The sequence below is a fragment of the Penicillium paradoxum genome (assembly GCF_028828445.1).
Source record: "Penicillium paradoxum strain IBT 22861 chromosome Unknown utg000006l_segment0_segment0, whole genome shotgun sequence".
NCBI classification, from domain to species: Eukaryota; Fungi; Ascomycota; class Eurotiomycetes; order Eurotiales; family Aspergillaceae; genus Penicillium; species Penicillium paradoxum.
In genome coordinates this window covers 1,428,805-1,446,455 of record NW_026643184.1, presented here as the reverse complement: position 1 = coordinate 1,446,455, position 17,651 = coordinate 1,428,805, and the positions used below count along the sequence as shown (strand labels likewise).

Sequence of the window (17,651 nt, the reverse complement as noted above, 5' to 3'; positions counted from 1 at the left end):
GGCTTGGTTGAGAGGGTCGGATGCACGAGAAAGGGGATATAAAGGGGGTCATGGATAAGGTGCGTGGAGTTAGGATAGTGCATATCTTTGCTGCATTCGGCATGTCTTCTCACTCCGCACGAGAAGGTGAAGTGACATGTCTCAAAAGCAAGGTTTTGTGGGATTTTGCTAGAGAACTTCTTATATTTGGGCTCAGTTCCTAGGACTTATAAACAGAATTGGGGAGTTTTATGCCTACCTAGATATCTACATACAGGTAGTTGCTGTTACATCCACACTTGCCAGTACTAAGACTTACATTTACGCTTGAGTCATCCTGGCAGACTGCTTGACATGCCTTCACTTTTCTCATTATACGTACTTTAAATACGAATCAACATTTAGTGTTATTGGCCATTATAGCTTCACAGGTGGTGTTCTCACTACTTAGATTGAACAAAAACGCAGCAATTCTAACCAGACGCTTTCTCAATTCGGGAATACAACTCAGCTAACGATCGATTTTGATGTACAGGCCAAAGACTATTATCATGAGATCTAAATCTCGAGCGAATTTGTTTGAAGTTGACTTGCAATTCAATTAAATATAAACAATAGCAGGCATGAGGGTAGTTGTGTAACAAAAATTCATCAAAAGTCCTCCCAATCCATGACGAGTCATATATACAGAGATGGAGACAATTATATACGCATAACATCACATATCGTTCGTATGCATTCGCATCTCACCACCGGCTCAATACGACGGCTCGATACTAATCTTGCTGACACGCCGACCATTGTTCTGGTCTCTGTCGGCAGCAAGCGTAGAGGCGAACTTGCTCTTCGCGCGGATCTGGGGTCCCTTCCAGTAGAACACATAGATGGGAGTCACAACCAGACAGGATAGGCAAGCCAGGATAGTAGTTGCGTACTCAACATGCCACTTGTCGCCGATATTGGTGTACATGGGCGTTGCGTACATGGCGGAGATACCGGCAAGAAGGTCACGAGCAAATGCATTGCCGCCAGTCGCAGAAGCGGAATAGACACCGTAGGATGCGACCATGTAGTCAACGGAGGAGAGGTAGATTGCGTAGTTGGCGATACCGACGCAGGCGGAGAAAATCATGGATCCGATCCAGTGCACATTTCTTGCGTCACCGAGGGATGTCCAGGCAAAACCGAATAGACCGATCGGTTCGAGCGGAGCGAGGAATAAAAGCCATTTCAGACGGCGTTCGGGTGGAATAGCTGCATCGCCGTGTCGGACTCGGAGTTTCTGGTCGCGGAGGAACCAGGGGAAGTAACTGAAGTATGCGATGAAATAGGCGACGTTGATGGGAATAATTGCCCATGCTTGTGCGAGGGTACCGAAGCCCCATCCTTGTTCGTAGACGATGGCAAAGCTCTCCAAGAAAGTGAAGATCAGAGCGTCGGAGAAACCGGAGAGAAGAGACAGGCAGAGGACAATGGGTTCCCGTAGAAGCATGTAGAATGGTCGAGCCCAAATTCTGCCGGCTTCCTTGAGCGAGATACGAGGGGTTTTTGAGTTCGTTAGGTCCGTAGATGTTCGGGTCTTCTCCGGTCTTGCGGCGGCGCTTGGCTTCTTTGTCCATGATAATAGTTGAACGACTTTCGGGCATGAAGAAGATGATGATTTGGGTGACACCTCCAAAGATAAGCTGAATCCAGAAGAACCATTGCCAGTCAAGGACTATAAACCATCCGTGTTAGTAAAATGTTGAGGATATATCCGTGCAGGGAGAATATGATTGCTCACATCGCGCAATGGGACCACCGATCACACCGCCGATACTGGTACCGATACAAGAGGATAAAACGATGAAGGCAAGAGGGAATTGTTGTGTCTCGGGTTCGTAGAGATCGGCAATAAGACCAAGAGTAACACTACCACCGGCGGTAGAGAGACCACCCTATAAATCATGTTAATTGGCCTGGAGCTTTGGATTTCAACATACTAGAAGGACTTACCAATGCACGAGCAACAACTACACTGCCCCAATTAGGGGCAAGTGCGGCAGGGAGTTGCCAAATGTTAATCAGGAACATGGAGAGCTGAAGGATAGGCCAGCGACCGAATTCCTCAGACCAAGGAGCCCACAGCTCACAGCCAATCGAATAAGTCACTAGGTAGGCCATTTGACCTGTACGAGCGTGTTGCTCGCTAATTTGGAAAGCCTCAGATAGAGGTTTGACGGCAGCCGGGTATACTGAGGTATTGAAGTTCATAGAAACCTGAACGAACGCGACTGCGACGAGGTATGTCCATTTCTTCCATCGTGGCCATGAATAGCCCAGGATTTCGTAGCAATCTTCTTCCTTTAGTTCGCGCTTGCCATCGGGGCGAATACTCTCTTTTTCGCCAAGCGCATGGGAAAGGTTGACGGGCGCATTAGATTCAGTGTCGGTGCCATTGGCAGATGGTAGTCTGCTTTCGCTATGAACAGCTCGAGGTTCTTGCTGCTCTGAGGGAGTCATCCTGGTGTGCGCAGGATGAAGTAAACACGGAGCGATGGCGAAAATATTTCTATGTGGACCTTCTCCAGGTGTTATATGTACCCCATGTGTATCAGCAAAGTTTTTCTACCTCGGACAGCACGCGCTGAAACCGGATTTAGGGTGGATCTGCACTGCACTCAGATTAGAGAGGTGGAGACCCTGGCGTAATGAGCTAAAACGTGTACGATATCGCTGCTGGGGAATGAGATCTCTATAGAATCGTAGATTGTAGATCGGAGCAATTGCATGGCATTCATGTGTATATATTGGACCGTGTATGCTCAATCTCTCGAGTATTTCCTACAACAATGCATGTGAAAATAAGAAATATTGAGTTATCCTGTCTCAAAACCTGATATCAAGGATCTGCTACCTATCCCTTCAATCTTGGCATTCTCCACCAGCCCTGACGTCAGAACTTTCTTCCAACGGAAAGCCTACCGAAGGATGTGCCATTCTCTTGCCCTACACACTTGGCTGCAGAATATCGATGGTTCTAGGCGTCACTCACAATATACAGAGCCAAGAATTTATATCTCGGCATTCTTGGCTATATTCTTCAGGCCGAAGAAATGCCGTAATTCACATATGATACCGCGTTCGAGGGTACATCTGAAAAGGGAACAGTTTGTTTCTTTTCCGAACATATGAAGCTTAAGCATCGAAGGCATGCGGCTGAAGATGAGGATGAGTCTGGGGAATTAACATAAACACAGTTTCGTATGAGGTCATCTCTGCATACCGGTGGGAATAAACGACATAAAATCAAGTCCAACAGATCCAGCTGGCCAATGAAGAAAGACCTACGCAGCTAACCGGGAGATCTCCGAACATCAACTGAATTGATTGTGAGAACTGATTAGCCACAGCACAGACCTCCATGAGCCCTGGCGTTTGATTGGGGCGGTAGTGGTGATCATCATCTGTATTCTGTCAGCGCAAGGTACGAGTGGAGGACATAGCCCGAATGAAGCATCTCGTGGGCGAATCCTTTGAGGAGAGGCGAAGTGACATCATTACTAGTTCCTGAACTACACGTGTATGGTGTTGGAGTGCTGAAACTGTTTGCCTCCATTACTGCTTGGTGTCTCCCAATCCTGTCCCCACAGTGGTGCAATCTTGTATGTTCGATTTCTCTCGGTCAAGGCAGAAATATTGATGAGATCGTGCTCGCTGCGCCTATTGGCTTATCGCACATACTCTCACAAGTCGAACGTTACTTCCTATCTTATGTTAGGAATGTATTCTTACCCTTTTCGTACTTGTCTTAGCACCACCGACAAAAATATCATCTGCCATCTAGGGCGACCTTCAGTATAGAATTGACCAGCGATGGGGCCCAAAAAAAGACCCGGAAGCAAAAAGTGATGACCGACGCAGGGATCGAACCTGCAATCTCTTGATTCGTAGTCAAGCGCCTTGCCATTGGGCCAGCCGGCCTTGATGGAAGAAGCAGCCCAAAAGTGCTTGATGGGGCTGCAGAGTTTTCCGATCCCCGGCCCCACTTCACCGGCTATCGTTATCGATTCCCGGCCCGAAAGGGGCAACTTAGCCGACGATAAGAAAACGGATCTTGGCATTCTTCACTTTAATTGCTCTTGGCCTGTACCCGCTGCATGCATGGATGCATAGTGGTCCATATAGATCTATCATATAGCCGTTATATGCATAGATATATCATGCTGAGAGTACGAGGCAGCATAGATCATGATTTGTCTATATCCCAAGATATCAAAAATTACTTGTATATATATCTATATATATCTCATCTTTAAGTTATCAGAGAAAAGGCAAAATCCACTCATTTCTTCCATTGTTAACCCAATTACAGTGCACGTGCCAGTTATGCACAGATTCATAGGCATTCACAAGGTTACCTTGCACCAAGAAGATTTTATAATTCGAAGTCATTTCGGATCTCGTGAGAACTTGAACACGTTTCCTGTATTTCAATGTTTCGATGAGGGCCTATATGAAACACCCCAAGGGTATTGTTTCATTTTAACGGAAAACCTAATAAATTCATGTAAGATTGATATAATCATTGCAATGTGTTACAGAGGGGAAGAGCAACCAAAGGTACCTGGTATAGTGAGTTCCCTTGATCGCAACGTACATTATTCAATAAGGCCCCTGTCCTCTATAAACATGACCTTCTTCAAGGCTATCGTCGTATCCTTCAGTGAAGTCTTCCTCGTCCTCTCCAGCAAAACCGTGGTCTCTAGCACCGAAGGCTTCCCTGCCATGAGGCTGTCTTTCAAATCTCGCGCCTTCCTGCCTCATGGGAAGTTTTGAAGTATCAAAGGTTCTACCGGGAGCAAAGGTCCGAGAAGTTCCTCCACGACCACCTCGCTGAGGTGCATTCTGGCGACCACGCTCACGATGTGCTGAGCGTGTAGGCGACGGCGTTGATAAAGTTTCACTATACCGGGACCAGTCATTTCTCACCGAACTTCCTCGACCCGCACCCCTGCGCTGTGCAGAACCCCGTTGACTTTGCCCGTAATCATGGCGTTCAAACTTGCGGGAGTGGGGGCGATAGACTGGGCTTTCATTCCATTGGGATGGATCATGCTCGTCGGCGCGTAGACCCCAGGTAGAGGCCGCCTCGGCTTCCGATTCACCAATTGCTTCGGTTAGGTACTGATCAAATCGCTTGACGGTATCTGCTACAAGCTGGAACTGTCGCCAATCCAGCACCGGCTGTGCTCTGTCACCACTATCTTGTTCAATGTCATCGGAAGCTAAATCGTCGAGTTTATCGATATCGTCCGGACTGTTTTGCCAGGAGTCGACTGAGCCATTCCATAAATCAAATTGTGCAAAGGAGTAGGCCGTCTGGAAGGCATTGCGGATCTGTCTCCCGTTCCAGCGGTGATCTGGCCAATTATCGTAGTGCCACTCTGCATACTCCAGGATACCCTCCCGGTCAATTTTCAGTTCCGCTCGCTGTTTAGTTTCTGCCTTGTTGGGCTGCTGTCGATGTTTTTCTTGGGCTTCCTGCAGTTTGCGGAGATTGGTTTCGAATATGGCCAGCGTTTGATCTTTGCTGAGAGGAGTGTAGTGTAAGCTTATGTGAATTCGAGACTTGAAGGCTTCATCAATGATTCCGACTCGATTTGTTGTTAAGAACAAGATGCCACTGTAGTACTCTAGAACACGAAGGAAGACTGGAATATCATCAGCATAGAAAGAAGATTCCGGTAAAAAAAGACACATACCCGAGACGACAGCATTTCGCTTCAGATCACTCAAGTCCCGACGAGCCAGAAAAACATCAGCCTCATCGAGGAGGAGAACGCAGTCCCAAATATGTGCAAGACGGAAGATCTCTCTGAGCTTCTCTTCCACTTCTGCAGGTTCGAATCCAAGATGGCCGCAGGTAATCACAAAGAGAGGTTTGTTATTTGCCTGAGCAACCGCCTCTGCAGTAGCAGTTTTGCCTACTCCAGGTGCTCCATGCAACAAAATCACTAGACCAGAGCCTTTGCCTTGAATCAGGTCTAGACCAGGTTTTTGTTCCTGAAAATGTGCCTTGATGACAGCTCGAATCATCCGTTTGTGATCTGGATCAATCTTCAGATCTCTGAAGACATGCTCCGACTTAATAATGGGCTTCAGCAATTCCACGTTCAGTCGGAGGAATTTCCGGTCTCGAAATGAATAACCAATGACTCGACGAGGCAGCAAAACGTAGTCGTCTGGTTCTATCTCGGTCGCTGTGCCTGTGACGCACGCGCGTAAGAATTCGCTTTTATCCATCTGACGTGCACAAAGCATCGCTGACAGGTTTTCATGCTTTTGGACAATCTCGGACACTTCTGCCATCAGTTCGGTCGCGTTTTCACCGTCCCAATGTTTGATTGGCATTGATGTGTCTTCATATTCTGCCCAGTATGAGTCTGCCCATTCCGTTAGGCTCCATGTCGATTTTGCAGCGAGATCACTATTCGTTTTGTGACCTTGAGCAAAGTCAATTATTACCTGACTGTCGATATATTCACCGTTACTCTCATCGTCAGGCTCAATGTCATCTGCAGGCTCGTGCACTAAGGTCCATCCATCATAATAGAGATACTTGACTTTGAGCGTGTCGGCAAACGACTCTCCAAGCTTGCGCTGTTTCTTCAAGATATTGTCCATGTTCTTATGAAAGCGTAGCGGATAAACGGGAAGTGTCGTAATGTCCTTCGAGCCAGCAAACATTGGTATGCATAACTCTGCGATATATGGTTCGTATGATGTACCATTGAAGTCGATAAAATAACAACGCAAACCCAGTTGTTTATCGGAGCCCTCACGGATATCGTACAGAGGATCAGTCTCAAACTCCGAGTTTGCGATCACAAAAACCCGCCAGATCTGGTGGGGCATGTTGATTGCCCCGGTGCGGTTTTTCGCTGTCGTATTCTCTGATGTGGATGGGACATACACCAGCTCCCCAATCTGAAAGGACATCCACAAGTTCGCGAACTGGACTTGTCGCTGTGAGGTCCCGGCTGCACGTTCCCAGAGAGGAATAATAGTGCCCTCGATAAATTCCACGTACTTGCGAAGGTGGCGAAGCCCAGTCACAGAATTGATAATAAACCCGGTAGTCGCTTCGGCAGTGGTTTTGAAATGTAAGTTCTGGCTGACTTCGCTTGATTCGCCCTTTCTCCTCCTCATAGGAAGTCTACGGCCTGCCAAGCTGGTGCCGTTCTCATCTCCGGTGTTTGCCTCAAATGCCGCCCAGCGTTCCTCCAAAATCTTCAAACTTTCCTTTGCTTGAGATATTGTGTAATAAAAAGCCATGAAGGGCCGGTGAAATACCCTTGGCCCTGCGCTCTCCCAGCTGTCACCATGACCGGTGAGTCTTGAGAGCAACAAAAGAAGCTCAGGAGATTGAATTCGAACACGATGTGCCCAAGTCTCTTCTCCATCTTTCAGCTCATATGGTTTGCTCTTGGTTCGCTGGTCACTCTCCTCTCTCTCCTCGCGTTCCGAAAATTCCTGTCGCATCTCTCGTTCCAAGGCGTGATGCCCGCGGAGGACCTCGATTATCGCATGGCCTTCTTCGTCGGTGCTGCGGTTTTTAAAGTGATTGTAATCAAGCCATACCACCTCAGCCTTGAGTGGCATAGCTTCTCGATCTTTCTTCCATTTTGCTTTCTTTTCCTTCTTAATTTTTTCCTTCTCGTCGTTAACTTTCGAATCAGCTGAATCAACCGACTCCTTGGTTGTATCGTCCTTCGTATCGGAGGACGTAGTTGTTGAATCTGCCATTTTGAACTCAAGATGAAGCTAGCTGGTTCCTAGGTAGAGGTAATTGGCCCTCTTCATCTGGACAGAGTGGTGGCCGCCAGGTGTGCGGGGGTATTTTAAATATAACGAACCCCCTAAAGCGAGAAGGGTTCATCCCCTGCTAAAGCCTCGCTAGTATACGCAGTAGATTGTCATTGGTCTTCGAGTCAGGCCCAAACACGGCTAGGCACGCCACATAGAACAAGGTCTGCACGTATCTGGAATCGTTGCGACACTAATGCAGTCAGATTCCTCGGGTGTCCCATTCGCCTCTACCACGGACAATATGGTAGGTCATTACTATATTCGTATGACGGCGCTTAGTTTTGAGCGTGACGTGGCAGCTTTCCCTCATCGCCGGGATTCGTGCAGGAACTAATTCCTCGTTCGCTCTCCAGGGCAGTCGGTAGTTCAATCGTCAGTACTCCGTACGGCCCCCTCTCTCATCCCAGTGCTTTGATCATCATGCAGTCAGCCCCGGGTCTGCACTCGGGTAACGGTGTTGCTTTTTTGAAGCCAAAATAGCACCAATCTGACTGAACGCCTATGAAAATGAAGGCTGTGAGGGTTGCACACGCCCAGTCACCCGGCTTATCAATTCCATATATCCTCCGTGGTAGCGGGGTATTCAAATGAGGCTCTGCTTGGAATTCGGCAATGCTCTATGACCGATCGCTCCAAGTCCACTCCTCTATCAGGCTTCCTTTGTTGCATCTTATACCCCCATCCCTAGAATAGTGCTTTGCATCATGTTGTCGCTATCTGAAGACTCAAATTCCGATCGCAATCGGGTGACGACTTCCGCTGCAGCGTTCATAACCGCCCGTGGCCCAGCCATACACGTTGGTCTTGCTGGCTCATCGCACTACAGTGAGGAGGAAAGTCGCTTCCTGCCTATGGACTCGTATAGGTACCTTCAAAAAGCTCCTGAACAATCATCCTGCAAGACCCTGGCCAAGCTAATCTTATACAACTAGTTCACTTGAACAACTTCTCAAGCACTACTTACCCGAAAATCTCGGCATCAATTTTGAGAATAATGCCGAAAGACTAGAGCAGATTTCCGAAAGGCTTATAAACGCTCAAAAAGCTTTTACCGATCGAGATAACAGGTGGTGGTACTCATTATGGCGCAACATAGGGGAGGAAAAATACGCCCTTCAAGGATGGATTGCTCTGATACCAAATGAATATGGTCTTGCAATAGTCAAGACCGGACTAGCTGTCGTATTCAAGGTTGGTTTCTTTGCTACATCCTGGCTGATAGTCCGCGCTGGAAGCTGAATTTCACACCAGTTGGCCGAAAGGTCTGCCAACAGAGCCGCGAAAATACATCGGGTATTCTCGAGCATTCGCGATGCCCTCACTCACGCCGATCCTACAAAGAGAAGTTTTCGCGGAAACAAAGATGTTGCGGAGATGGCTGATAACCTGACACAAAGTATTGTTGACTCTATAGAGGACATGATATTGTTAACAACGAAGAACAAGTCCTCCTGGCGAAGGAAACTATCACATCTGCCCAAATTCAGCCAGAAGATCACACCTCCAGATATTGACGGTATATTGGAAAAGGTGGAGAAGTCCACCGAGGAATTTGAGCGGGTGGTCGGTCTCGTTCGGGATCGAACTATAGAGGTCACAGGTTATATGACACACGCGATGACCTCACAACTATCAGTGGTTCAGGATGACATTCATGGTGCCAGAGATACATTGGAAAGACTCATCGAGAAGGAGGATATTCGATACCAAGACTCCACCAAGTTATGCAAAATCCTTTGCAGTGTTCTTCATCAAATCGCAGAGCGAGAGAATACCTTACAGAACACCCAAATTCAAGCGAGGAATGGGTTGATGGAGGTGTTGAAACAGAGTCAAAGTGAGCAATAACTATCCCATGCACTTTCCATAGAAATATACAGGACATGGCTGAACCAAAAGCTCCTTCAGTGAATCGAAGAGAGATGAAACGACTGCGGCGGCAACTTGATAAAGTCGCAAGACACGACAGCACGATTGCGGAAGATGAATTGTTCCAAATACTTTTGAACTCGTACTCCGACCTCACAGAGCTGAGTCCTTTGTTAGAACAACCAAACAAAGATTTGAGCCGGGTTCTTTCAAATAAGGGTAGACACAGTGAGGATATCCAAGTGGAAGTCCAAACGTTTCTTCTCAGACATGGCAGAACACTACAGTGGATCGAGAGCATTGATTCCGACTTGATCCTCGCGGATGCGCATCTCTACAACGCGAGTATGCCAAAGATTTCCGCTGCCTCAGTCTTCAGCGCCTCCCTGATAACTAGCTTGGTTACCGCCAGCCCAGATGCCGTGGTTGTTCATTATTTCTGTGGCATTCACTTTATTCCCAAAGATGAATGGTACGGTCCAAAGGGACTTATTCGCTTCATCACTATACAGGTGCTATTGAGTCTCATGTCCACCCAGAGCGTTGATCTTAGTTTTATCGACAGCAGGGAATTTGTTCAAGATTTGGAAGACCAAAATTTGTCCCGGCTCTGTGACTTGCTATACTCAATCATAGACCAGTTCTCAGAGGATATCACGATTTGGTGTGTAATCGATTCGATTCAACGCCTCGACAAGCCGGGGACTTCAGCAGATCTGAAATTTGTCATGGAATTCTTGCACTGCCTCATTGATGACACAAGTCTTCGGCCGACTGTTAAGATCTTCATGACGAGCTTGAATCACAACAAAAGGAGCATCACTCAGCTTCCGATTTTCCAAGCTGATCCAAGCCGACTTATTCCCCTGAGACCGGCTGGTGCCAAGGCAACAAGGAGATTGTGTGACCACGCAATCAGCGATCAAATTTCCCGAGCTCTGCCCTACCGTGGAGCTGGACCAAGTGAAGAATACTAAGCATAGACAGTTCAAACTGCTCTAAATAAAACGGTCTGGTGTATTTAGTTCTTGCTACCTCAGAATATGCTTCGGGTAATAGATCGAGATTTCGCTGTCCACTTCTAAATAGGCTGCAACAGCATCGAGCACAAGATATGATACCTACCTCGAGATGTTGTAAATAAATGCACTGGAGTTGTATCATTGCAAACATAGGGTTGTGTGTTTAAGCAACTTTCCCTGATCAGGACTTGTCACAATTTTCCCTTTTTAGATTTCCTAGTAATTTAACATCTTTGATCCCTAGCAAAACCTATATGAATCCATGAACAACCCGCCCGCCTAACCACTTCCGCGTAAGAAATTTGTCTTCCAGGATAGATACTCCGAGACGGCGTCACGAAGTCCATCCATCATCGAATGTGGTTGGATGGCTCCCCATGCCGCGCTATGCATTATCAACAACGAAAATAACGAAAATAATAATCCTTATCCTGACGACGAGACCACAGTTCCAACCTACAGCCTTTTAGATCTGAGTACGTCACTCCATGGAAATACGCCGTGCAGTGCATTATAGAATCATATATCTTGTCCACGATTTCTATACATCACCGGCTAGTCTCAAGATGGTTGTCTCAGATCTAGCTGCAGTACTAGTGTTGCCATTAACAGACATGGATTCTGAATCGAAGCGCCAAAAAACAAAAAAAACATACAACAGTGAGGATTCGCTGGTGGTCACCCACCCAACTACTAACTCACCGGCGTGTGGCTTAAGTACGGCTGAGCGGACGGGAAGCCCTGTTTTCCACACCCTATGGTCGTATGTACTGGCTTAACATAGGAAGAGAAATATGTTGAAAGCAATTTAGAACAGTCAAAGTAGTTGGGAGGTGGAGAAGGTGAACTATAGACAGGGCGAGGATCCGATAATCGCCCTCAAGTCGTGCGTTGACTCTTTATACTTCCTGTTGTCTTGTTTGCACTGCCGATTTGTGGCCTTACATTTCAGGTGGACAGCCCTCGAGGACACGATGGGCTGGCTTCATGTACGCCGCGAGGACTGTACACAGGGTGAATTTTTATACTGGGGGTGAGCCTCCTGAAACGCGATAATAGTTATGAGCCTTGAATTCATGAGATACGGACTGTCATAGCGTTAGTGCTCGGAGTGCACAACAATCTTGATCAAAGAATAGGAATAACAAGGGCTCCTCCTACTGAGAAAGCAACCCAGACAGATGTGAGGATTCCGAGGTGAGGGGGACAGAACCTGAGTCGGGTTAGCGAACGTGGACCAAGTAACCATGTACAGGTAACTAGTGAAGTGCAGAATACGTACTCTTCCGAACTAAGACCAATATATCCACCCCAAAAGAGCCACTGCGCAATCCAAAGGAGGAGCATGCTTATGGTTATAGTCGCATAAAGTTCCACGAATGCTTTCTGGGAAGCCCAGTGGTGTTGGCCGTTGACGGAAAAAGTGCCATAGGCCATGGGAGATCCTTGCTCTCTACCTATCAATGGTTTTCCTTCTGTTCCCTTATGGTTGTCTAACCAGTGATATGCCAACTTCTCCTGTAGCCTTTTGCAACGTTCATTCAAGTTCTCCATCAACCCCTCCGCAATTGTTGATGTTGTAGGCTTGTCCCTCTGCCACTTTGGTGAGTCGAATCGACTAGCAGTCAACTTGTTCATACTACACATGGCTCGCGTTGACTTAGCGATGATCAAACCAACGATGACAAGCCACATGAGTGCTCCCGCATACATGACTTTTGCTGGTCTCCATCTCTCCGCTGTTTCCATACCTCCAAAGTAGAAGTTGTGTTCTCTACCATAGTGAATGGTCATGACCATGTAATATGATGATAGGAACTGAAGGATCATTTCCGCAAATAGCGAAGACACGGCCGTAGAGAGTTCCATATCTCCAAATGGTTGTGTACCAAGCAGTAAAATTGTCAGCCAAGTAGACCGAGGCATTGAGCACCAGAGCAGGAATAATTGAAGAACGGGAATTTCTTCATAACCAACAGTCTTCTGAACCAACAGTGAATTGAGCCAGGTTGCAAGGAGTTGCAGGCCGGCGATTGAAGTCCCCTTGACAAACCAACACCACGGCTGCGAGTGCCAAAGAAAGCCACGTGCGCTTCGATTTATGCCTGTTCTTTGGCTGAGATATCCTGCAAGAAAAGTAGCTAGATTGACTAGAGCAAAGCTTCCGAGCTTCCAACCATTCGAGGCACATACTTCCGTTGCCTTGGGGGATTCCAGGCGGGTCATATTGGCAATATCTGAATGGTTAGATGGCTTGAGTGTCCATCGCCATGGAATCATGTCGAGAGGCGTAGGGGTGGCTAACTGTCGCCAATTATCCGGTAGACCATGCCAGTCCTGCACATCGCCACAAAGATGATGGAGCCATTTTAAGTAGTCAATCCGGGTCTCGAATATCTGGCACGAACCTCCACAGGAGTCGTAGCTGATGTTACGACAGAAGCAGGCCCTGTCAACTGTGCGTTTGACTTTGCAGTACCCGTTTGACTTGAAATCACAAGCATCGGTTGCACACCGATCAGGAAGTTTTATAGGAATAGGGGGCTCACCAGGTCACCAGGTCACCAGGTCGTGGTAAAAACTAGTAAGCATTTACTAGTAATAAATAGTAGCTTATAGGGGTTACCTAAGAGGGTTAAATTACCAATAAATTACATAGATGTACTGACCAGGTCACCAGGTCACTAGGTCATACCTGAGCTTTATAAAAATATTCGAACCATGAGTTACTAGTCATCACTATTACACTGAAAGTTACTAGTAACGACTATAGGAGGTGCTTAGAAATCCAACCTAGTGACCTAGTGAAACGTGTATTTTACAGTAAAGATACTTTCAAAGTACAATTACCATAGATTATAAGGATTTTACTAATTTCTCTTAGATATAACTCGTAACTATCAAATTCTAGTATTTTATTACCTCGTATTATATTAGTATACTTTATAGGAATATATCTATAGGTGACTAGGAGAGACTAGAAGGGAATAGTTCTAGGATCTTAAAATATATATAAAATAGAGCTTAATTAAACGTATTATAACCTAGTGATAGTTAAGATAATATATTAAGAAATAGTAAAAAGGTCCTAATTTACTAATAGTAGGGCTTAGTAATATCTAGTTACTACTATAAATTACTAGGAATTAGTGACTTACTCTTAAAGTTACTAGTAATTACTAGTAGAAGTTAGGCTTATATACTTCCTAGAAAGATTAGCTTAATACTACCTTTCTTATAATATCTTAAAGAAGAAGAATATATTAAAATTAAGACGATATAATTTAAACCTTATATAGGTAGTTTTAATAGGGGTTTACTAGGAATTCCTATTAACTTCTTATTTCTTCCTTCTAATCTAACTTCTTCTTCTTTTCTCTTTAATATCACTATATCTTCCGATATACTCCCTCCCCTACCCTAAATCTATTTTAATAATACTATTTTTATTATCTTTTTATTAAATCTACCCTACTAGTTATTAATATAATTAGTATATACTATTTATATCACTTCCTATACTAATCTAACGTATTAGGTAGGGTAGTAATAGGTTAATAGCGGGTATAATAAGATAAAATAAGGAGAACTACTAAGTATAACTAGTAGTAACTAGTTATATTTAGTAAACGTATTTCACTTTTAATTATTAATACTCTTATTTATTATTACTATATTAAATCTATACTCCTAGTTATTAATTTAATTAGGATATACTATTTATATCACTTCCTATATTAATCTAATATATTAGGTAAGGTAATATTAGGTTAATAGTAGATATAATATAAGTTTTATAATAACTACTAGTTTTTACTAGCTTTTACTAATAATTATTAATAATTTTTCTAGAATCTATAGCTATTCTAATTAGAAGTCCTTTTTTTAATTTTTACCTCTAGTAATCTTTTTTATATTACTATATTTTCCTATTACCTACTAGTTTCTACTAGTAATAACCCTTTTTAAATATTCGGTATAGTTAGTATCGTTACCTAGTCCGGACGACCGGAAGAAACCGAATAAGAACGATAAGGATAAGCCTACTCGTATTACGAATAAGGTAGCTATATATACTAATAAGATCGCGGTAGTATAGAATAAAATTATATATATAGCTATTACTATTTCTAACTATCTATTACTAATAATTACTAGTCGTAAGGAGATCTATAATTACGATTACTACGTTTAAGATCGGCGGTTTACCCGCTTTCCTTTTACTAGAGTAGTAGTAAGTATTTAATAATTAAATACTAGTTATTTTTGAATTTAGCTAATTATTACTAGTAATTACTAGTAGGCAATCCCCTACTACATAACTAACTATCCCTATTATATTTACGCCCTATAAGTAATACTCTCTATTCTAAAAATTAAGCTATTTATATCTAGTTACTAATAGTAATTATTAGTAGTAAGAAAACTATAAATAGTAGAAAATAGTACCGTTCGGCCGCTTCTACTATCCGTAAGTATATTACTAATATATATTATATAAGCCCTATATTTACTATTTTTTACTATTTTTTACTAGTTACTAATATCTAATTAGGGCAAAAATCCTTATTTCGGTCTCTATATTATCAGAGATTAGTAACTTAGTACTCTTTTATAGGTTTTACTAGATCCTACTAGTTACTACTAGTATTTACTAACTATAAAATTTAGTAATAGTATCTAAGGTGACGCCTCTAATAAGGAGGATAATAATAATAAGGATAAGGAATCGGAGTCTACCGATAAACCTTAGGTAGAACTAGTAGTTACTAGTAAAACCGCTAGTAAGAAAAAGGCTACGGAGGCCTCTACCGCCTCCTAGGGAGATTAGTAAGTTCGTTTTACTACTTCCTACTATTAATTACCACTAATAATTAATAGACCCCCTCTTCCTCTCCCCGCTACGCCCCCTACTACCCCCCCCGCTACCCCCCCCCCCTACTACCCCCCTAGTTACCCCCCTAGCTACTCTCCTAGCTACCCCCCTAGCTACCCCCCCCCTACTACCCCCCCTACTACCCCCCGCCGTTCTACTCGAAATATATAAAAGGCCTCTAAACTAAAGACGTAAGGGGTAGTATCTTAATAGTAATATCTAGTTACTACTAGTTTTTAACGGTAGTAACTAGTAAAAGATAGGTTATATTTTTCTATAATATTAATAAAACTATATTTATCTAAAACCTATATATAATAATATAATAATAAGTCTTATAGTAGTTTCTTAATCTAAGTATATATATTTAAAAGATCTAAAAAGTAGGCGTTTTACTATATCCTACTAGATATTACTAAGGGTTACTAGTAATAAACTCTTATATCTAAATCCGCCTAATTTACTATTTTCTTCCTCTTATTACTATCTTTTCTTAGTATCTCCTCTATCTACTATCCTCTACTATCGTCTACTATCTTTAATATCTTCCACTATCCTCTATCTTACTACCTTTATTATTATTATTATTAATTAGCACTTTATTATTATAACTAGTGATCCTTAGTAATAGCCTATTATAGCTAATCTACCTAATAACTAGGATTTAAATTATAAGATCCCTTTTTCCGATCTAGTATAAATTACGTCTACTAAAAAGCTTAACGATAAAGATTACTATCTACTAAGTACTACCGATACCTATATATCTTTACCGGAGGTTACCGATCTTACTAGTATCCTAACTAGTATTAATAAGGGATTTAAGATATCTAATAAGATTATTAGTAGTTACGATCGGGTATAATATCTACTTTATATATAGTATATTCCCGAGTTTCTACGTACTAATCCTACCGGTTTTGCCTATTATATAAATATTAGCTATCTTTTACTAGTAGTAGCTAGTAATCTATATAAGGGCGTACTTTATAGGAAAGGCTCGAATACTAATAACTTATAAATATAGTAAAAAAAGAAGTTAAGTTTATTTCTTAGAGATATACTATATATATATAAATAGTTTATCTACTCGGGTATTAAATACTACTAAAAGACTATAGTATCTCTTAGAAATAACTAGTTATATATAGTAGTAACTTAGTCCCTTCTACGTACTATTAAGGAAGAGCGGATTAAGATTATTACTAATCGTACCTAGTAGCGATAGGTAGATACTAGATATACCTAGATATAGGAATACTATAAATACCTAAAACGTAAGTATATAATAAGATATAGGTAATAGTGCCTAGGTAGTATAATAAAATTAGTATAAGGAATTATAAGTTATAACTAGTAATACTTAGTTATAATTAATAATACTAATACCTCTTAGGATTACTAATTTCTCGGATACTTAGATTATCGACGGAATAATAGAAAATCCTATTTTATATAGAGTATCCTAGATATACGTGCTACCGATCTAGATTATTTTTATACTTTAGTTAATAGATCTACCCTATTACTAGTTACTACTATAAGCGCCTATAAGTTCCTAATAAACCCTACTAGACGTATAATATAATATCGTAAGTAATTACTACTAATAGCTATTAGTAATTACTACTAACTACTAGTTAATAGTGATTTATCTCTCTAAAGGCCTAATTAAAACTATCCCTTATAATATAATCTTTACCTATATTATTCTATAAGATCTTTAAGTAACTCTATTTATTATTTTTATATTATAAGGAGAGTATTAGTACCCTCCCCCCTTCTTATAAAGCTATTAAATTAAATTAAGAGTGAAACCCGTTAATTAATACGTAAGATATAGCTATTAACGTTAATATATAGTATATATATAAAATTAGTAGTAACTAGATTTTACTAATTTTAACTAGGCTACTTTATTCGTAGTAAGATTATCTAGGACTTTCTAAATTAGAGAGAAATACTTAATCTCTCTAAACTTTACCTTTCTCTCGTAAACCGTAATAAGATCTCTATATAAATTAAAAAAAAGTGTATTTTATAGAATCCTCTAG

The 17,651-nt window shown here is 42.6% G+C and overlaps 4 protein-coding genes across 4 annotated transcripts; 2 read left to right on the top strand and 2 right to left on the bottom strand.

Moving 5' to 3' along the window:
• Positions 1 to 736: 736 nt before the first annotated feature.
• Positions 737 to 2,481, bottom strand: N7457_006994 (uncharacterized protein; the record flags this gene model as incomplete). Its single annotated transcript, XM_057178037.1, has 4 exons — positions 737 to 1,493; positions 1,519 to 1,696; positions 1,763 to 1,916; positions 1,975 to 2,481. 4 exons carry the CDS (start codon positions 2,479 to 2,481, stop codon positions 737 to 739), a joined length of 1,596 nt encoding a protein of 531 aa, XP_057029781.1.
• Positions 2,482 to 4,623: 2,142 nt separating this feature from the next.
• Positions 4,624 to 7,767, bottom strand: N7457_006993 (ATP-binding protein; the record flags this gene model as incomplete). The annotated part of the gene is made up of 2 exons (XM_057178036.1): positions 4,624 to 5,672; positions 5,724 to 7,767. 2 exons carry the CDS (start codon positions 7,765 to 7,767, stop codon positions 4,624 to 4,626), a joined length of 3,093 nt encoding a protein of 1,030 aa, XP_057029780.1.
• Positions 7,768 to 8,534: 767 nt separating this feature from the next.
• Positions 8,535 to 9,678, top strand: N7457_006992 (uncharacterized protein; the record flags this gene model as incomplete). Its single annotated transcript, XM_057178035.1, has 3 exons — positions 8,535 to 8,695; positions 8,763 to 9,021; positions 9,082 to 9,678. 3 exons carry the CDS (start codon positions 8,535 to 8,537, stop codon positions 9,676 to 9,678), a joined length of 1,017 nt encoding a protein of 338 aa, XP_057029779.1.
• Positions 9,679 to 9,713: 35 nt separating this feature from the next.
• On the top strand, positions 9,714 to 10,676 carry N7457_006991 (uncharacterized protein; the record flags this gene model as incomplete). Its single annotated transcript, XM_057178034.1, has 1 exon — positions 9,714 to 10,676. One exon carries the CDS (start codon positions 9,714 to 9,716, stop codon positions 10,674 to 10,676), a length of 963 nt encoding a protein of 320 aa, XP_057029778.1.
• Between the last annotated feature and the right edge of the window lie 6,975 nt (positions 10,677 to 17,651).